The following is a 21,271-nucleotide window of genomic DNA, read 5'->3' as shown; positions in this document are numbered from 1 at the left end:
CCGCCAGGACCCAGTGTCTCATGCCCAGCCCGCTGCCCCCCTGTTCACGTTGGCGCCTCTGAGGATTCAGGAACCCAGCCCCTCAGCACCCCGTCCCCAGCCCCACCACACACAGCCAGGAGATGGTTTTGTGGCAAAATATTTTATTGCTGCCATCCCCACGGTTGAGCACTGGGAGTTACGAGGGCTGGAGCCGGGGGTATCACAGCATCTTCTGAAACAGGGAGATGGCCTCATCGACCTTCCTGAGCTCTGCTTCTGTCTGCTGGAGCTGAGGGTGGAAAAGGGGGTGAGTGGTGAGACCCAGGGCCAAGAGAAGAGAACCCCAAAGGCCCACAGGAGCAGAGGGGTCAGGGACTTCCCTGGTGGCGCAGTGGTTAAGAATCCGCTTGCCAATGCAGGGGACACGGGTTTGACCCCTGGTCCGGGAAGATCCCACACGGCGTGGAGCAACTAAGCCCGTGCGCCACAACTACTGAACATGCGTTCTAGAGCCCGTGAGCCACGACTACTGAGCCCACGTGCCACAACTACTGAAGCCCGCGCGCCTAGAGCCCGAGCTCTGCAACAAGAGAAGCCACCGCAACGAGAAGGCCGCGCACCGCAACCGAGAGTAGCCCCCACTCGCGGCAACTAGAGAAAGCCCGTGTGCAACAACGAAGACCCAAGGCAGCCAAAAATAAATAAATAAATTTATATATTAACAAACAAAGAGCAGAGGGGTCAGAGTTGGAAAGATGGGTGAGGACCACGGGCAGGGGGTAGTCTGGGGGAACTGTGTGCTTGGCTAGCCTGCTTCCCCCTAATTCCCCACCTCCCTGTTCTCTTCCACCATCACTGGTCTCCTGGGTCCTGTCTCTTCCCAGAGTGGTCCATTCCCAAAGACAAAGGGGCTTCAGGGCTCCTGTGTGCCACCCAGTGGCTCAGCCCCAGCCAATGACTGGGTAGGTAGAGCACAGTGGTTAGGAAGAGGCTCTGAGGGGCCCTTCGCCTCCATCTGGAAAATGGTGTTGGTAATACTGCCCTGCCATGAGAGGGCTACTGGGACAATCACGTGAGACAAGCCTGCTCAGCCGCCAAGGCTCTGTAACTCCTAGCCTCCACTCATGTTTCTCTTTTTGTCCCTGTGGTTTACCCCATGGCTCCTCCCTGCAGGGGTCCCAGGTGATCTGCTAAGCTTCCTGACTGTATTGGGCCACCAAGTGGATACCAAGTTCTGGGAAGCGGGTGGTGCACGAGGGGTCTGATTGGGAGAAAGGATGGATGGATGGTCTGCTTCCATCTTCAACTTGCTGTGTGACCCTGGGCTGTGCCCCTGCCCGGCTGTCCTTCACGTGTGAGAGGAGAGATTACCTGCTCCTCCAGGGCTTGCCTGGGGCCCGGCAGAGCAGACGCAGGAGGGGTTTGATGGCGGCGGGAGTGATGGGGTGGGAAACGGGGAAGGAAACGCCCACCCACACCACACACCTTGGCTTCATCTGCCTCCTGGACTTTGAGGGGCACTTTGACGGTGTAGCCCGAGGCGGCGCGGCGTTCCCGCAGACGCTGGGCCTGCCGCTGCGCCTCATCGTGCTTGGCCTGCAGTTTGCCCAGCTCCCGGGCCGGGTCTACCAGCCCCTGCAGCTGCAGGTGGACAGAGCAGCGGTCAGAAGCCAGGGCCACAGCGCAGCCCTGGGGTGCAGAAGCCCCCAGCGCCAGGACAGCCACTATACCCGCGCTGGCCAGCGTCTGCACGTAGCCCGACACTGCTGATGCCAGGGCGCCTGTGGCCTCATCAGCCACTTCCAGGAAACCTGCGTGGGAGGGAGAAAGGAGACGAGACGGCCACACTGGACATTGGTCCCAGAGTGGGCTGAGGGGACGGGGGACGCGGGGGCCTGAGGCTCACAGTCGGGCCGGATCCGGGTGAGGTTGTAGTCGGCACGCAGGGAGCGCACGGCTCGAGTGATGCTCAGGGCCAGCTCGAAGGCGGCTTCTGCCTCAGGGTCCTTCCAGGAGCACTGTGGGGTGGAGGAGGGGGTGAGGGAAGCTGGGGGCTGGCTCTGCAGAGCTACCCGGAGCCCCGCTCCAGGCCATACCCCGTACCTCCGAGGGCTCCGGGTAGGAGGTAACGCAGAGGCTAGGGGGAGCTTGTGGCGTCCGCCGGGGCAGCCTCTGGAACAGCTCCTCGGTCACAAAGGGCATGAAGGGCGAGAGCAGCCGCAGGCCGACGTCCAGGCAGGTGTAGAGGGTCTGGCGGGCGTGCTCGGCCGCCACCTGGTCCACCCCATTCAGCACAGGCTTCAGGCACTCCTAGGGGAGGGGGAGGCACAGGGCTCAGGGCTGGGAAGGCCTAGCTTCCAGCCCTCGTTGAACTGGTGAGGACTGGGAGGGGGAGAGGCTGGCTCAGGTCTCAGGCCAACCCAGGGCTCTGTGCACCCCGGCCCCTCGGCTCCTCCTCACCAGGTAGACGTCACAGAGCTCATAGAGCCAGAAGCTGTACTGGGCGGTGGTGACAGCTGGGAAGTCGTAGGCCTGGAAACCTTGGTTGCTGAGCCTCACAGCTTCAGTCAGCCGGCTGCGGATCCAGCGGTCCACCAGGCTCTCGTGGCCTCCAGGCTTGGGGGGAAGCACCACATCAGGCGGGGGGCCACCATGTGCCCAGGGGCAGGGGAGCCAGAACCCCATGGGAACGGGAACCATGGGGAAATCTGCATCCCAGGAGCCTGATGGGTCCAAAGCAACCACCATGTGCCCAGCGCCCGGGGGAGAAGGGGCAGGCGCCCCTCCACCTTGAGGGAGGACCGCGGTGCCTGAGGCTCCTGATGACACCCTGTCCCGACATCCTTCTGTCCCCCCAGCTAGACAGAGGCTCCTTGGGGGCAGGAGCCAGGCTTCCTGACTCTGTGGCTACAATCCTGAAACAGCATGCGCCGCGCTTGATGGGAAGGAATGCAACCTGTGTGGGTGCTGCCCACCTCACGCCCACCAGGCCCTCACCTCAGAGGTGGGTGAGGGCACAAAATCCTTCCCAAGGCCACGGAGGGCAAACTTGGTGGCGTTCCAGAGCTTGTTGCAGAAATGGCGGTATCCCAATATCCGGTTCACATCCAGGTTGATGTCACGGCCTGGGTGGAGGTGAAGCGTGAGTCCACACCGTGCTCCCTCCCAGCTCACGCCCAGGGCAGAGAAGAGAGCTGTGCCTCAGGGAAGGAGGAAGGATGCAGCTGAGACAGGTTTGGGGAGCCGTACCCTGGGACGTGTAGGCGCACAGTCCAAACCGGAGAGCATCGGTGCCACACTCGGGGATCCCTGCCGGGAAATCCGCCTTCTGCGGGGGAGGAGTGAGCGTCCTGAGCCAGCCTCGCCTGCCTTCTGCCCAAACTCCAGCCCCGGGCCCACCCTCTGTACCTGCCCTTCTTTAGCCTTTTCCACCTCGCTGGGATCCAGGTTGCTGTTCAGTAACTGGTCGTGGAGGCCCTGAGGGTGAGGTGGGAGTAGTCAGGGGCAGGCGGCCACCACCCCACAGCCCTTCCCGGCCTGAGCCCGCACCCAGCCCCACCTGCAGAGAGACTCCATGGATAACGTCCAGGGGGTCAATGACGTTGCCTAGAGACTTGCTCATCTTCCGGCCGTGGGCATCCCGCACGATGGCGTGGAGGTAGACCTGCGAGGCAGGGAAGGGAAGGCCTGTGGGGATGTCTCCCCACCTAGACCCCAATGCCTGTCCCCCTACCCCCACCTCTGGTTTGCCCTCCTCTGAACCTCAGGCCCCTCGGTGTCCCTGCCAGCCCCTTCAGTGCCTTCGTGTGAATTAGAGGTGCTCCCTCCTCTAGGAAGCTGGGGTGCAGAATCACCTAGTAGAGCCCAGGCTGGCTTTGAGACCCCACAAGCCTCCTTGGCCAGGCCCACCCACAGCTGCCCAGGTGAGGGAGTGGACAGCGGGAGGGGTCTCAGCAGTCTCCACACCTCTCTGAAGGGCAGCCTGCCAGTGAGCTTCAGGCCAAGCATGACCATCCTGGCCACCCAGAAGAAGAGGATATCATGGCCCGTCTCCAGCAGCGTCCCCGGGTAGAACACACTCAGATCTTCTGACTGAGGGCAGAGCAGGGCGTGACTGATGGGGAGCCAAGCACCCACCCCCAAGACTCCCACCCCACCCTGCGCTGGCCCCGGGAATGTACCTGGTTGGGCCAGCCCAGGATGGAGAAGGGGAAGAGGCCAGAGGAGAACCAGGTGTCCAGTACGTCTTCATCTGAGGGGGGCCAGAGGTCAGACGGGGTAGCGGTGAGGATCAGCCTCCCTCTGCCCCCACCCCAAGGCCCCGCCTTGCCTTGCTGGAGACTGATCTTGTCAGGGGACACTCCAAACTCCTCGGCTGCCTTCTCCAGAGCCTCAGCCTTGGTGCGCCCGCTCACCCAGTACCGCCCATCAGGGTCCTGCCACAGGTGGAGTGAGTATCCAAGGGGGCACCTCTGCCTGTCCCCCCACCGAGATCCAATGAACCCAGAGCCCCCTCAAGACGTGCCAGTACCCAGCCCTGGCCCGGTTCTCACCTCCCCTGGGGGTACAGCTGGGTCACTGACAGTGACAAAGTAGGCTGGGATGCGATGACCCCACCACAGCTGCCGGGAGATGCACCAGTCCCTGCAAGTGGCAGGGGGAGGAGAGGGAATCAAGGAAGGGCAGGAGGTGCCCCGGCCTCTGCCCCGCTCGGCCCCTCGCCCGGTCGCCCTCCCCACATCGAGGGGCCTGACGCACCTGATGTTGTCCATCCAGGCATGCCACGTCCGTTGATGGGCCTCGGGCAGGATGCGGAGGTCGCCCCGTGTCACAGCAGCGCTGGCGGCCTGGGCCATTTCCCCACAGCGCACGTACCACTGCGGCCGCAGGAGAGGCTCCACCACGTCCTTGGAGCGGCTGCAGGTACATGTGGGTGGGGAGGCTGGGTGGCGAGCACCCCGAGAAACCCGTCCCCTGCCCCCTCCCCCGGCCTCCACCCTCACTTGCAAAGTGGCACCACCATGGGGTTGTCCTCAATGCCACGGAACAGTCCCCGCTCCTTCAGCGCCGCCAGCACTGCCTTTCTGGCCTCAAACCTGGGCAGGCCCTGGACGGGAGACAGGCTCTGTCACGGCCGTGCCAGGTACCCCGCCGTCTCCTGAGCCAGCCACCACGCCCCAGGCAGTCTCACCAGGAACGGTGGGGGCACGTTGACAAGGGCCCCTTGGGCGTCCATGATGCTGATGGCCTCCAGCCCGTGCCGCTGCCCGACCTCATAGTCATTCTGGTCGTGTGCAGGGGTGATCTTCACCGCGCCTGGGGTGTACGCGGGGGTGCCAGGGTCACGAGGGACTCACAAGAGTCTCTGCCCACACGCACCCCCCCTTCTGCCGACGGATGTGGCCCTCAGACCACCCGTCCCCCATCCCCCTCACACAGTCCCCTGAGAACCAGCCCAACTCCTGCCTGCTCAGGTGAAGCTTATTTTTTTCTTTGAAAGGGAAGACGGACAGCACGAGTGTGCCTCACGGCTCCTTCCTCTCCCCACAGACAGCCCTGTGCTCACCTGTGCCGAACTCCATGTCCACAAAATCATCGAAGACGATGGGAAGGCTCCGAGACACGAGTGGGTGGATCACGCTCTTCCCCTTCAGGTGCTGGGGACAGAGGGAGATGCCGAAAACGCACAGAGGGCTGGGCCCGCCTCCCTCCTACGCAGGGTCCTGACTTCCTAACACCCCAATTCCATCTACACGGCCAGAAAACCACCAGCGGATGAGTTTCTGATCCAGTTTCTCTCATCAGCCGGGGGGCTCAGCGCCCATCGCCCCCACGTAGCGTGGGGGCCGCTTCAGCCAGCATTCATCCCCCAACTGCGGGCAGCACACCGCCACACCTGGTATCTGGGGTCTTTGGGGTGCACGGCTACGGCCACGTCTCCCAGCATCGTCTCAATCCGAGTTGTTGCCACCAGCACCTCCTCGTCGCTGTCTGGGGTGACAGGAGGCCTTGTGGGCTCAGCGCTGGGCCCTTCCCACCCCCCAGCCAACCCAGTCCAGGACCCTGGTGCCCCTGGTTCCTACCTGAGCCTTGGACCTTGTAAGCAAAGGAGACGAGGACCCCAAACTCCACCTTCTCCTTGTAGCCAGGCACAGAGAGCAGGGTGCGGCCTGTCAACTCCTTCTTATCCACCTGTGAGGCGGAGATTAAGAAGAGTGGCCCAGGGGCTGGGGCTGGAGATGGGGAGGGCTGGGGGTGGGAAGGGGCACACCTCAATGTCTGAGATGGCAGAGTTGAGGGTGCAGGACCAGTTGACAAGGCGGGTACTACGGTAGATGACTCCTTCCTCATGGAGCTGGACAAAGGCCTCCGTCACGGCTGCTGACAGTTTCTAGGGGGGAACAGGGGGAGCCAGAGATGGGCCTCGGTGTCAAGGCAGCAGGGGCCAGTGAGACCCGGCCGGCCCAGAGCCCCACTGCCCGGCACACAGACCCCTTTAGGGGCTAGAGAAGTACTTTTCTTGAGGGGGAGAGGGCACTATGGGACCACAGATCGGCAACAGCCTGGTGATACTGTAGATGGCAGGGAAACCACTCAGCTAGGGACAGGTGCTAATGCAGAAAATCCTGGGGGTTCAGGCTCCAGGGGAGGGTGAGGCCCCACCATGTGCCACTGGAAGGAATTTGAGCTCCTAAGGTAGGTGACAGGTAACACAAAGGGCCATGACACGGGGTAGAAAGTGGCATTTGCAGCTGAGCCCTGGTGGTTTCCTACGAGTGGGCCACCTCCTGGGGGAGGGCCCTGGGCATACGCTCTCTTCCGTGGGGAGCTTCCTACTCCTACCCCAGCCCCGAGACCCGCCCCTACTCCTACTCACAGGATCCATGGTGAAACAGGCTCGATTCCAGTCCAAGGAGCTGCCAAGCTTCTTCAGCTGGTGGTAAATCCGGTCACCTTTCCTGGAAGTGGACAGAAAGGCCGGGATCAGCATTCAGGCCTGGGCTGGAAGGAGACATCAGGCAGCTAATGGGGCAGAATGTGGGGATCACTCATTCCTCTGAAATGGACATTGTCCCTGGGGCCAAATGACCCTCAGCCTCTGTGGGAGGGTCTGACCCTGCAGCCAGGGTTGCAGGTGACAGAGATCTTATCTGGACAGGGGACAGGGAGGCAGGGCTGGGATGTCTGCAGGGACACTGCACTCACTCCTCCTTCCACTTCCAGACCTCCCGCAGAAAGGCCTCTCGGCCTAGCTGGTGCCGACTCAGCCCCTGCTCGCGCCAGAGTTTCTTCTCCACCACCACCTGGGTGGCAATGCCCGCGTGGTCACAGCCAGGATTCCACAGGGTGGTCTCCCCGCGCATGCGGTGCCTGTTGGGGGAGCACGGAGGAGCACAGGTGAGCGGGCCGTAGGGCTGCCCCAAAGGAGGAAGGGACTCTAGGCAGGCAGTCGGTGAACTTGAGAAAGAGAGGGGCGATGGGGCAGGACTCTCCCAACTCTAAAATCACTGTCAGGCAGAGATGTGTGAGGACACCCAAGGCAATTTGGCAAAAGAAGGACAGAGAGGAGGCTCTCGCCCAGCTAGATATCAACACATGTGAGAAAGTTACGATTATTAAAAGAAGTTTTTACAGGAACTAGGAACAAAGTTATAGATTAAGGAAGCAAAACAGTGACTGGAAACAGATTCAAGCATATTTAGTATTTGCTAAACGTGGCATTTCATATCAGTGGAGAAAGGACAAACTATTCAATAAATTTGCTTGGGACACTAGCTAATTGGTTGGAAAAATCGCCCTACTTCCCCATAGCCACAAAAATAAACTTATTTACTTTAAAATAAATCTAAATTTAGTCTAATTTTAATTTAGTTAAAAAGAAAACCCCTCAACTTTAGAAAACAAAACTATGAGAAAAGCATTAGAAAATGGTATTGTTTCCAAAAATTTAAAAAAAAGAAGAAAATAATAGGTGATCGTGTTTGTAACTTGGAGGCAGGAGAGATCTTCTTTAACAAGACAGTAAAGATTAAGTCAAAGAACACTGGTAAACTGACTAGGTTAAAACATAAAACCTCAGAACAATAAAATCTCTTGAGTTGAAATTCAAGGACTAGACTATTTTGGAGAAAATGACTGGAAGCTAGTAATATTTCAGGGAATTAATCAGGGGATGAATTAGAGAAATAGAGATGGTGGTATCGTGAGTCTTCACCTACCATATTCTGGTACAAGTAAATGCAGTTTACTCTTTTTTCTTTTTTTTTGCGGTACGCGGGCCTCTCACTGTTGTGGCCTCTCCCATTCGGAGCATAGGTTCCGGATGCGCAGGCTCAGTGGCCATGGCTCACGGGCCCAACTGCTTCACGGCATGTGGGATCTTCCCGGACCGGGTCACGAACCCACGTCCCCTGCATCGGCAGGCGGACTCTCAATCACTGTGCCACCACGGAAGCCCCCGCAGTTTACTCTTAATCAAGCTCTGTGCTGATGTGGCCCATAAAGCATTGAACTGTACTGAACTTTTTGGTGACCTCTGAGAAGTACAGTTTAAAGTAGGGGAGAGGACCAAATTAATGTCAGCTATTATTATTGTTATTAGAAAGTGATACATGTTTACGGGACTTCCCTGGTGGCGCAGTGGTTAAGAATCTGCCTGCCAATGCAGCAGACACGGGTTCGAGCCCTGGTCTGGGAAGATCCCACATGCCGCGGAGAAACTAAGCCCGTGCGTTGCAACTGCTGAGCCCGCGTGCCACAACTACTGAAGCCCACGTGCCTAGAGCCCGTGCTCCACAAGAGAAGCCACTGCAATGAGGAGCCTGCGCAGCACGACAAAGAGTAGCCCCCAACTGCTGCAACTAGAGAAAGCCCACGTGCAGCAACGAAGACCCTACACAGCCAAAAATTAATTAATTAATTAATTAATTTTAAAAATTGATACATGTTTAAAAAAGAGTGGGCGAGAGAAAATGACTATAGAAATACAGTAATACTGTGTTCATACATTATTTTCAATGACTCATCAAACTGCATTATATCCATTACTCTATCAGTCTGTTTACCCCCACTGGGTTTAGATCTCCTTGGGGACAGGACTGTAGCAACTCCATTCTCTTACAGATCACAGATATTCTTATATGCTGTAACGGATATGAACATTTTCTCACCTTTTCAAGATGTTGTTAAACAATACTATTAAAGAAATCAAGCATGAGAGAGGAAGATAAAAATATTATTTCACTAAAAGTGTCTCTTGGGGAGCATATAAATTTGGCCAAAAAAAAAAATCAATAAAATGTCATGGACATTTGTAGAAAAACACCCTATTCTCTGCTAGAAGAAAAAGGAAAAAACATAGATAGTCACTTTTATTTCATTTTTATGTCTTACTGGTGGAGATACTTATGGCTGTTATTTCACGTTATCTGTGATTCTAAAACATTGACATGAATCTATTCCAGTTAAGTAATGGGAGTTTCTAATACTTGATTTAAACCATGCTCATCAGAAAAAAATGTTGCTACCTTAAGTGTTCTGTAAGAAGTGTTAAACCTTTCCTCACGTAAATAATCTGACTGTTATATGTATTTAACACAACTCTGTTTTTCCAACTCTTAATTCCTTGCAAAATGCTAAGTCTGATGTATCCCAGTCCCCTGAGCAGAGCTGGCACATAGTTATGTCCTGAAATATTTTTGACCAAATTAATTGAGTTTAGTAGGACACTAGAAAAACTTCTCAAAATTTAAAATATAATAAATAAACCCTAGTTTCAATAGATAAAATGCTGTTTTAAAATACTTTTTAAAAGAAAGTCATCACCTGAAATATTAGCCTTTGTGGTTGTTAACTAGTCAAAATATTAACAGTGGGGGAAAAAAATCAAGTGCTAGAACAGGAGAAAATGTTTATAACATATATAACAACAACAAAAAAAATCAATAGCCAAAATGTATACATAGACTCTATAAAGAATCTTCTAACGAACGAAACAATTTAAAAAGTAAACAAACAAACAAAGAACAATAGAAAGATGGGCAGACAATACATATAAAGAGAAACCTGACTTGCCAGGATACATGAAGAGACACAGCCTCACTAGTAACCAGCAGTAACAGAAATAACCATTTCCCCCCCCATCAGATTGGCAAAACAAAGACAGATAACGTCCAGGGTTGGCAGGGGCACACCTCACATGCAACTCATGGAGTATAAACTGGTAAAGCTGTTTTGGAGGGCAACTTGCCAGCTTCTATTTGTACTCAATAAAGGCATGCCCCTTGGACACAAAGATTTCAGTTCTTGGTATCTATGCCAGAGATATGCTTCCACAGGAGCTTAAGAAAACATGTATAGGAAATGTGCATTCCAGCAGTTTTCAACAGAGAAAAATCAGGAACAACCACTAATAAAAAAGTGACACGGGCTTCCCTGGTGGCGCAGCGGTTGAGAGTCCGCCTGCCGATGTAAGGGACACGGGTTCGTGCTCCGGTCCAGGAAGATCCCACATGCTGTGGAGCGGCTGGGCCCGTGAGCCATGGCCGCTGAGCCTGCGTGTCCGGAGCCTGTGCTCCACAACGGGAGAGGCCACAACAGTGAGAACCCCGCATACCGCAAAAAAAAAAAAAAAAAAAAAAAGTGACACCATTATGCAAAGCCACACTAAGGAGCAATGAAGGAGAATGAAGTCAGTCCGCATATAAGGACGAGGAAAAATCTCTACGATAAACTGTTAAGGGTAAGTAAAAAGTTGTAAAATAACAAGTTTGGTGTGATCCCTTTACAGAAAAGAAAAACCCATTTCCCAAAAGGAAAACTACACATTTCTATGGGTACATGTACATGTAAGCAAATAGGAAAGGTCTGGAAAGATACACATCCAAGTGATAACAATGATGTGTGCTAATTCTTAGCAGGGAGTAAATCTGGAGGAGAGAGGTCAAGGAAACTTGAAGTTTTAAATTTCTTACAAGAATATATTCACATATTTCTTGCTAAATTCAAAATAATGTTATTTTTAGTGGCAAGAGAAGAGAGTCTGCAAGTGGAAGTGCTGGTTACTTGACCAGGAGAGGACGCCAAGTCATCAGATGGGAGTGACCCAGAGAGAAGTGTAGCACCACCAGGGGGGCAGAGCTGAGGGCCCCAGTCGGCAAAGAGAAGGGAACCACAGGAGCGTGGAGCCAGAGAAGGCAGAGGGAACCAGTTGGAGGGGAGGACGGGAGCTCACCATCGGGTCAGGGAGTCCTGGATGGCGTTGGTGAGCGCGTGGCCCAGGTGCAGAGAGCCTGTCACGTTGGGGGGTGGAATGCACATCATGAAGATGCCCCGAGGGTTTGGTGCTGACACACTGGAACGCTGACGGGGAGGAAGGATGGGTACTTATTACTAAGGCCTCATGTCACCTCTTCTGGTCCGCTCCCAGGCAATGTATCCTTCAGCCCTGTCCTTCCCCGCCCCCATCCCCTCCAGGCCTGGGCAGCAGTGCCCACTCACCCCATACTCGGGCTTGAAGAAGCCCTGCTGCTCCCACCAAGGGTACCAGGCAGCCTCCACGTACTGAGGGCTGTAGGAGTCAGGCATGGTGCCACTGACATCTGAGGGGGAGGAAGGGAAGGGTCAGAGCCGAGGCTGGGAGCAGCTGGGAAGGGGACAAGGGGCCAGCAGAGGAGGACCCGGGACTCTGCAAATCCTCACTAAGCAAAGTAGTGGGAGCAAGGACAGAGCAAAAGGGGTAAAAAGAGAAGAGACCAGGAGGGTAGAGGTGAAGAGTGGAGGTCTCTCTTCCCCCTCCTAGTACCTTTCTTTTCTCCAGGTGGGGTTGGGAGGTCATAGGTAATGACCCCAGGATCCCGTTTCTCCCTCTTCTCTGGTTTTGGTTTCTTCTGCTTGGGAGAGAAAGGACATAGGTCCAGCTATCAGCCGCTCACCATGGCACCAACCCTCCATCCAGCTCCACCAGCCTCTCACCTCCCCAGGGGGTGGCTGCTGCTGTTGGACCTTCTGCTTCTGTTGGAATTTCTCTAGCTTCTCCCGTTTCTTTGCCTCTTTCTTGAGTTGAGCAGCTGTCTTTGGGGGTGCAGGGACCTCAGAGCCTGGAAAGAGGCACAGAAATGCAGACCTGCGGGAGACCCTCTGTGAAGAGTGCTATTACGTCTCAGATGGCCTATTTCAGCTGCCCAAAGGCTCCCCCATGCTGACCTCCCACCTACCCCCGCCCAGCTCCTGTCCCAGTGATTCTGCTATTCCTAAGAGACAAAAGAAAGTGAGCTGCATGAAAGGCCCCAGAGGAACCCCTTCGCTCCCACCCTCCATCCTTCCTCACCTGGCTGTTGGGAGAGAGGCCTGGCCCCTGAATACACAGCCACCTCTCCCAGCACGGCCCGGAATTCTGGCTGCTGGACACATGTGATAAACCAGCGAGTCACATTACCCCAAATCCGGCGGGCAAAGGGGTCCAGGACCTGGGGTGGGGGAAAGAAATGAACTGTCCTGAGTCACCCTATAGTGAGGTCTGAGGGAACCTGCCCTCATTCTTCCCCAAGCCCCAATGACTCACATAACGGAAAGGCAGCAGCAAAGCTGTGACAGCCGCCAGGTCAGCCAGAGTGGGGGCCTCTCCAGCCAAGTAGGTGTGCAGCCGAAGCCACTCTTCCAAGGGGCTCAGGGCCCTGCCCAGGGCCGCCAGTGCAGCCTAACAGGAAGGCAAAGGGGTATGATATAAGGCTCGGCCCACCTCAATCCCCACCCCCATTCAATCCATTTGGCCTCCTTCCATTCCCACAAATCACCAGTTCCTTCTTCACTGAAATGATCATAATAAAAATACTTACCATTCATTCAATGAATTCCTACTGAACACTTTTGTTTTTTTTGGCCATACCACGCAGCATGCGGGATCTTAGTTCCCCAAAGAGGGCTCGAACCCGCGCCCCAGGCAGTGGAAGCATGGAGTCTTAACCACTGGACTGCCTACTAAACGCTTATATGTCAGATACAATATACTAAGCACAGGAAGTTAAAGATTACATGAGGCAACACAGTAACTGCTTCAACAAATATTTTTTTAAGTATTACTGCATGCCAGGCCTTCTCTAATGAATGAGGAGACAATATGAACACATGGAGCCCCTGACCTGTTGGCATTTACCTTCTGGGGCGGAGACAGTAAATGTGCAAATATATAATGTATTACCCTATTTTCCTCCTAAGTGCTATGAAGAAAAATAAATGAAGCTGAGGGGGAGAGAGAATTCCAATGAGAGGGGGCCTCTATTTAGATAGGGTAGTCAGGATATGAGGGAGCAAACCAGGATCTAAGTCATATATTCATTTCATTCATTCATTCATTCAAAAAATACTAAATATCCACCATGTGCTCAATACTCTGCAAGGAGGTGGTGGTATAAGGGCAGTAAGGCACAGCTCCACTCAAGAAGAATTTAGTTATAATCTGGTGTGATTCTCTCTCCTTTCTCCTACTTCCCTTCTTCCTCCTTTCATTTCTCCTCCATCTTCTCCCAGCAACTGTCATCTCTCCAGGCCTGAATGCCTCTCCTCATCTCTCCTTCACCCAATCTTTTCCTACAATTCACAGTAACCTCTAACTAACCTCATCAGTTTCAGATTCATCAAACTCTTACTCTGAGACTTTAAAACACCTGGCACTAGATTATGTGCTCTGCACACATCTTTTCACCTTCTCAACATGTTCTCAATTTTCGTTGGAAGACCAAGGTTCAGAGAGTTTAAGAAAACTGCCCAAGGTTACCATATCAGGTGGCAATCTGGAATACGATCAATCTTTTTCTACGTCTGACATGCTGACTTCCTGGCTCACCATCCATTCCAAGTCTTGCTTCCTTCTTCTAAATTTCCCCCTTCCCCTCTGCGCCTCTTCTCACCTGGGGGTCCTGGCCAGAGCTTCGGAGTCCCAAGGCTGGCAGCGTTGCCCCACAGGCAGCTGGTATCAGCTCCGTGTCAGCGTAACTGACCCACTGTTGGACGAGGACGGCTGCCCGACTACCTCCAGGGCCCCCCAGGCCTGCTGGCCACAGCAGCTGGGCCACAGCAGTGGCCCCCCACACCCAGAGCCCACCGGGCCCCTGTTCCAGGGCGGGCAGGCGGGGTGGCGGAAAGGGAGTCCTGCTGGTCGGGGGCGGCTGGAGACAGATGCGGGGGTGGGCTCCTCCCCACCCCGGACCCTCCCCATGCTCCCCGTAGCGAGCAGCTATAAGGGCTCGGAGGCTGGGGAAGGCATCGGGGTGAGAAGAGACGTAGAGAACGGACATGGTTATGCAGGAGGTCCGAATGAGGTGCAAAAACCCTAAGGAGAAAGAAAGACAGGGTAAGAACGAGGGACCCAGGAATCTGACTGGACTTCAAGAGCCGAGGACCCAGCTCTCGGAGTGGCAATGACAGTGGGGAACTTCCCGTGACCGCGGGCCCTCGGGGAGTGTGGGAAGCTCGTAGGAGCCCCTCAGCGGCCGGCAGGACGCGGGTTCGGGCTGTATGTACGTACTGGAGGGAGGTGGTCACACTGAGCCTGGTATCCACCTCATAGCCAGGCGCCGGCCGAAGCTGGACTGGTCTGGCGGCTGGAGCCGGGGAGTCCAGCGGGCGTGGACGGCGGGCAGTTGTCCGGGCGACCCTAGCTCCCTGCGACAGCAGCCCGGGCCGTCGGCGCCCACGTGTGACTGGAAGCGTTTCCGGGCCCGCGGGTCCTGGCGGGGGCAGCCGTGCCCCGCCTGAGTGTGCGGGCGCTGCCCTTCCCGACCCTGGCCCGGGTACCGCGCCGCCCGCCGCAGACCGCGCTCCGGAGGAACAGCGAGGGGCGCAGGCACGGGGGGGCGGTGTGGCGACGCGCCCGGGAACCGCGCTCCCGTCAGGCGCCGCCGCGGGCACCCCGCGCGGGTCCTCGGCCGGGTGGGAGGGCGCTGCCGAGCGGGCGGGCGCTGCCGAGCGGGCAGCTGGGGAAGCGGCGGGGAGGGCACTCCCTGACGCGGACGCGGATCCACTTGGGGAAGGTCCCTGGTGTCCAGGTCCTCCCTGGTCCTCATTTCCTCCTATGTGGGAAGAGGGAGTCACGCTGGATGGCCTCTAAAATCCCTTCATGCTGAGAAATCATATCTGTAGCGGCAACTCTTGTTTGCTAAACGAGTGAAAGAGTTAATTCCCAGTCACAACTCTCCACAGTATTTTGTCACTTGTATTTATTTATCTGCAATAGATATTGGGAAAGTGTACTGGTTTGGCTGGGCTGAGGAAGAAATCCAGCAGCATTAAACGCATTTTGGTGTCTCATTAGCTTTCATGGTAATAGGACAGCAAGCACTCATAGGTACAGTATAAGCAAAAAGCTGCGATAGGTAGGCCATTTAGGTAGGGGAATGTTCAGGAAACGTGTAGTCTAATTGAGGTAATGATATGGTTTATACCAAGGAGAGTATCAGCAGATGATGCTGGGATGGATTGGATTCTTGGCTGGGGTAATGAGAGTAACAGGGCTTGGATGAATTTAGCACCCCTTTCCCACTCTCCAGCCCCCTTCCCAAAACACACACAGAACCAGAATTTGCGTCATAAATTTTATTCCCGATGCGGGACAGATTCCTTCCATCCCCAGAATGAATCACGTGCTACCCTGGAGAGATCTGGGAGATTTTCCCACCGTCTCCAGGGAAGAAGTGAGAAAGGCAGGCGCTGGGGACAGGGAAGGCTTCGCGGTTCCCCAGCCTACTTTTCCTCCCCTTCTCAACAGAGGACAGTTGCTCCCTACTATTATTCCTCTCATCCACATCCCTTAAAAAAAAAAAAAAAGCCTTTGCTATGTAGAAACAAACAACACCTCAAGTATGGGAGGGAGGCCTCCCTGGCTGGGACATGAGGTTAAGGGTCACCAGTGGAAGGAGGGGGAAGGGAGGAGGAGCCATCACTGCTTCTGCTGCAGGGCCTCCTTCCTTGCTGCATCCTGTAGCAACTGTGTGTCGACCTCATCTGCTGGCAACTGCACATAGCGAACTACTGAGCCCCGGATGAAGCAGTTCTTCACTGATAACTAGACAAAGATAGACAAATGTGAAAACACCCTTAAAAAATGTCCTCTATCCACCCAGGGACCTCCTGCTTTGAGAGATGTTTCCTCTTCTCTACCATCCACAACTCACCATGTGAGGGTATTTCTCAGGGTCTGTGACACTGATGTCAGTTAGTTTGATGTTGAGATACTAAGAAAAGAAGATGAACACCATCATTAGAACTAGAGACAAGATGAATGTACGCAGTCCTTAACCTCTCCCATCTCCTTCCCCAAGACCCCATTCAGGGCCCTTATTATATTCTCACCTGATCCACAGAATGGAGGGTTCCACAGATGCTGTCAGGGGCAGAGAGAGGGTAAAACCCAATTAGTTTATACCAAAGTCAACATAGAGGTGACTGCAGAGCAGGGATAAGAGCATGGTTGGGGGAAATAAAGGACTTGAGGAAACCAGAAAAGGCAAAACCAAAAAGGGATATGTCTAAGCTCTGGACTAGGAAAGTAGGTGCTTCCAGAGCAGTGTGTTATTTTAGACCTCTGAAAAACAGCAGTGTGTTATTTTAGACCTCTAAAATAACCTCTCCTCTCCCTAAACCAACTCACTCTCAGTAGCTACCATTAAACAACTGGTATGGGCTAGACCTGTATTCTGCATATTTGTAATATTTACAGCCACTTCATAAGGTAGCTATTAACCATCCAGGGGCTCAGAAACGTTTTATAACTTGCCCAAGTTTAGAACAAACAGAGACTTTGGTTCAGGCCTGTCCAACCCCCAGAACCACCAGCTAGTTTCAAATACTATTGCTTTGGAACCAGAGCCTCATATGTAAAGTAGGTAAAGTAGGTAGCTAGCAGTGTTCTTGATGATGCAGGCACAGGGATGTCCTCTCCCTTCCTCAATCCTTGAGCCCCCTGCAATGTTAAAGAGGAATGCTATCTAAACACCAGTGCTCCAAGCCATGCTACCTCTCCCAATCCTTTCATTTCTGCCAATAGTTTCAACACGAAGTCTCACAACCTCAAATCCTATAAGTTGTACTTCTCCACCCTCCATGTCCCATGAATCCCTATGGTTTGCTGATGTCTTTCTAACATTTCTGTAATTCTCTTTGTAGTATGATTTCTACAAACCAAGGTCTAATGACTTTATAGCTCAATCCAGGCCAGCCTCCAACCTGGCTGCCTTCATCCGAACCATTCTGCATGTCATCACCAGATTCTAAGTTCCTTAGAACTGGTTCTCAAATACTGATGTGTGCTCAAAGTTTCATAAGTCCATGACGAAAGAGGAAACGCAGGCTAGTGTAGTGTGTATATAGTGTGCTGAAGGTTGTCATTGGTTTCCTCCTAAGAATAACTGCTCTTTAATTGCCCTTCCTTTTTTTTGTATTAAAAAAATATGATTGTTAATAAATGGCAGTTTAAAAAATATCCTTACCTTGCCAAAATTCAAGTTGTCAGTTCTCTGTTGGCCCTAATTTTTGTAAAATTCTAAGTGTCTGAAATCCAGTGTCTGAGACCAACTGCCTCAGTGGTGGTTTTACCACATCCCTGGCTGCTAAAAAACTTTTGACAGCGCCTTATCACCCACTGCAGCAATGCAGTAACTTTCAGGAATTGCATAAGGTGGTAACATTTCATTCAGTCCCTTTAGAATGAGATATTTAGGACAAAAGTGGTCTGACAACCAGCACAAGAGAAAGAGCTCTTCTCCCAACCCAATGGATTACCTTCGAATCTTTTAAGTCCTTGCTTTAGTATCTGGGGCTATAACATAACAGTTATTCTTGCCATGTGGAAGACCCAGGAAGAAGAGGAAAATCAAAAAACAAGTCATTTCACAGAATTGCTGAGGGTAGTTGTGCTTTTCACACTTGTCTCTATATGGACCCAATCTATCAATATATGCCATCAATACCACATGCATTGTCAGTGCCATAAATCGAAATCGCTGATCTAAAAGGCAAATCCCTTGCCTCACCGTTCCCTGCCATGTCAATGCCTCCCCCACTAAGAAATTGTCTCACATAGAAATGAAGAAGAAACAATTGGGGAGAGAATACATTCATTCAAACTTTCTAAAGGACAATCAGATAATATGTATCAATATTTTAAATGCACATTTCATTTAAAGGATTTTTTTTCTAATGAAATGAGATGTATACAAAGATGTATGCATGAGGATGTTCAGGGCAGTATCATTTATAAAAGCAAATAATTGGAAACAGCCTAAATGTCCCACAGCAAGGTCTTGGTTAAATTAGTTCTAGCCAGCTAAGAAAAATGCCATTCAGACATTAAGAACGTTAAAACGTTAAATATCAACTTTATTGACATGGAAAATATCCGCAACATACCATTAGGTGAAAGCAAGTTTCACAATTGCATAGAAACTATGACCCTGTTTTTAATTTTTAAAAAGGGGTCGGGGGCCTCCCTGGTGGCGCAGTGGTTGAGAGTCCGCCTGCCGATGCAGGGGATACGGGTTCGTGCCCCGGTCTGGGAGGATCCCATATGCCGCGGAGCGGCTGGGCCCGTGAGCCATGGCTGCTGAGCCTGCGCGTCCGGAGCCTGTGCTCTGCAACGGGAGGGGCCACAGCAGTGAGAGGCCCGCATACCACAAAAAAAAAAAAAAAAAAAAAGGGGTCGGGGGGCAGACAGAATGGGATTTAAGTTCTGGCTTTGTCTTTTAGTATTTGTGTAGACTTAATCAAATTTCTTAACCTATCCAAGCTTCAGTTTCCTCATGTGTAAAACAGGAACAATAGTATATGTCATGTCAAGGTGTTCTGAGAATTAAATGAATTAACAAATGTAAAGTATTCAGAGTAGTTCTTAGTCTATAGGAGGTTCTCAAATGTTGGCTATTTTTTTTTCCTTCAGCACACATTTATTAAGCACCTACTATATATTGATACCAGGCCTGTGCTACACATTAGTTACACAGTGGTGAGCTTAAACATGGTCTTGGCCCTGTAGGAAAGATAGATCCTAAACAGTAAATACACTTCTATGAAATCACAACTTGAGAAGCACCCACTAGGAAGGAGAAAAGACTCTTTGACAGAAGAGTCTATTTGGCTAGGGACTTCCCTGGAGGTCCAGTGGTTTAAGACTCCATGCTTCCAATGCAGGGGGCACAGGATCAATCCCTGGTGGGGGAACTAAGATACCACATGCTGCGTGGCACGGGCCAAAAAAAAAAAAAAAAAAAGAAAAAAGAAAAGGAGGAGTCTACTTGGCTAGAAGAAGAAGAACCAAGAAAGTCCAAAGATACAGCATTTAATCCAACTCCTGAAAAATGACTAGAAGCTAATGATACAAGGGGATAGGGGATGTAAAAGCAGTATAGACAAAAGGGGCTGCATTGGTCTTCTGTTTACCTTTTATATTTTCTTCAACAAAAAGGAGATAATGCCACATATACTATTCTGCAACAGCTTTCCATATTAATACATCTCATTTCTATGTGAACAGCTATACTATATGGAAATACCACAATCTAACCCATTCCCTATTTATGGCTCTTTTAATTTTTCCCCCAACTTTTGGCTATTACAAAAAAAAAAAAAATCTACCAACATCTTTGTACACACATCTTTACTTGAGGAACCGATACTTACATTTCTAGAAGTTGGGTCAAAGGAGTATATAATCAGAAAAACAAAACTAGGTTTTGTAAAAAATGTTATTGATGCGTGTGCCCTGTCTTCTCTCCAGTACTTACTACTTACATACTTCTTTGTATTTTTTTCCAATACAAGATACAACTCCTCAGCTAATCTGTAAGCTTGAGGCACAAGTCATTTATTTCCTTTGTATCCTTCCCACCTTGCCTAGCCCTCAAATACTTGTTAAAGAAGTTCCAGGGCGCTGGGCACATCGACCCCCTACAGACTTGGCAGAACAGGTACCTACCTCAGGTCATTCTTGAGTTCCACGACCACATCCTTGCCCACAAGGGACTTGAAAAAGGAATAGAAGAGCTATTGGGCGAGAGAGGGAAAACCATCATATGGGAAGGGACATGGTAAGAGGCGCGTCCCCCTGCTAGCATTACCAAATACTGGTATTGGGATCCCCGCCACATTTCTGGCAGTTCTCAAAACTTCACAGGAACACTCGGAGCAACAGCTGGAGCCCAGATGATTATGCACACTACCTCGAGCCCCTGACCTAAAGCCCCAGAGAGAGGCTCTGCGCTACACACCTCGGGCTCGTCTCTCAACGGACGACCTCTCCTAGGGTCCTGACCACGCCTCCCAGAGAACTGTAGAAAGTATTCCACCCGCACCCTCCCGGAGCCTGTTCTCCGTCAGGGAAATGATCCTTGAGGTCTAGCTGTTCCTACTGCTGTCTCCGCCTACTCTCTGTTTTTTTATTCCTTTTTTCTCATGGGGGGGAAAAAATCCTATTTGCTTCCAGGTCTCTCCTCAAAGAACTTGAGGCGCAGGAACTAAGGATGGAGGGAAAAGTCCTAGGGTCCAACGCCAGCCCAGAAGAACAAAGCCCCCAGAGGGACCCCCCGCCGCCCCCAACCATCCCAACCGCCCGCGCTCCCCGAAGGCGCCCCCTTGTGACGTCACGGTACCTACCATGGTGCTTGCGCCGCCGGGCGCCCGCGAGACCGGGAGAGCGAGGGCCGGGCGCAGTGGACCGAAGGCCTGGCGGCAACTGGAACACGAACCTGCGCGTGGGGCGGGGCGGGGTCGCGCAGGCGCTGCGGGAAGCGCCGCGGAGAGCTCCGAGGGGTGGAGGGCAGCGCCCCGCGGGCTCGCGGCTCGGGGAGGTCGGGGTGGGTAGAGCCGAGGGGAACGCCAAAGCCGGGAAAGGGGCGGAGCTGATCGCCTTCCGACTTCCTCCCGGAGTGGCAGGCTCCCACCGCGCAGGCGCGGGCCCCAGCTGCTGTACGGGCGTCGGGGAGGGTGGCTCACCGCCTCTCAGGGGTTTTTGTTCCTTTCTATGACAATAAGTACAGTTCCAGCATGATTTGCTCATACTCTAAAGACACTTCCTATTGCAAACTGCTGGGGAACTTGTGAAAACCCATGATGATTTGTATACTTTTCTATGTATGTTACACTTTGATAAAAGTAAAGAAAAAAAAATGTTGAGAAGTCCCGGAGATGAGGAGCCTGCGCACATATCTCGATTTTATCAAAGGTTCCCAATAAAGATATTACTCTCTCGGTCCACATTTCTTTTACGGTTTTGCCTAGGACTGTCCTGTAAAGGACTGAGTAA

At 52.7% G+C, this 21,271-nt stretch overlaps 2 protein-coding genes across 2 annotated transcripts; both read right to left on the bottom strand.

Annotated features, from left to right (window-relative positions):
* Nucleotides 1-135: 135 nt before the first annotated feature.
* On the bottom strand, nt 136-14,276 carry VARS1 (valyl-tRNA synthetase 1; the record flags this gene model as incomplete). Its single annotated transcript, XM_079712424.1, has 29 exons — nt 136-271; nt 1,468-1,793; nt 1,889-2,000; nt 2,086-2,292; nt 2,443-2,598; nt 2,980-3,107; nt 3,232-3,310; nt 3,391-3,459; nt 3,542-3,646; nt 3,949-4,074; nt 4,164-4,234; nt 4,313-4,418; nt 4,536-4,626; nt 4,741-4,899; nt 4,986-5,089; nt 5,174-5,298; nt 5,549-5,639; nt 5,879-5,973; nt 6,066-6,174; nt 6,254-6,373; nt 6,860-6,941; nt 7,189-7,353; nt 11,216-11,343; nt 11,482-11,582; nt 11,786-11,870; nt 11,956-12,080; nt 12,311-12,449; nt 12,545-12,679; nt 13,890-14,276. 29 exons carry the CDS (start codon nt 14,274-14,276, stop codon nt 203-205), a joined length of 3,795 nt encoding a protein of 1,264 aa, XP_079568550.1. The 3' UTR covers nt 136-202.
* A 1,282-nt stretch (nt 14,277-15,558) lies between these two features.
* On the bottom strand, nt 15,559-20,802 carry LSM2 (LSM2 homolog, U6 small nuclear RNA and mRNA degradation associated). Its single transcript, XM_079713782.1, has 5 exons — nt 20,623-20,802; nt 19,946-20,013; nt 16,330-16,360; nt 16,152-16,211; nt 15,559-16,042 (listed from the first exon to the last, which is right to left on the bottom strand). Exons 1-5 carry the CDS (start codon nt 20,623-20,625, stop codon nt 15,917-15,919), a joined length of 288 nt encoding a protein of 95 aa, XP_079569908.1. The 5' UTR covers nt 20,626-20,802; the 3' UTR covers nt 15,559-15,916.
* Nucleotides 20,803-21,271: the final 469 nt, after the last annotated feature.

This window comes from Hyperoodon ampullatus, assembly GCF_949752795.1.
Source record: "Hyperoodon ampullatus genome assembly, chromosome: 10".
NCBI classification, from domain to species: domain Eukaryota; kingdom Metazoa; phylum Chordata; class Mammalia; order Artiodactyla; family Ziphiidae; genus Hyperoodon; species Hyperoodon ampullatus.
This window is presented reverse-complemented; position numbering and strand designations above follow the sequence as displayed.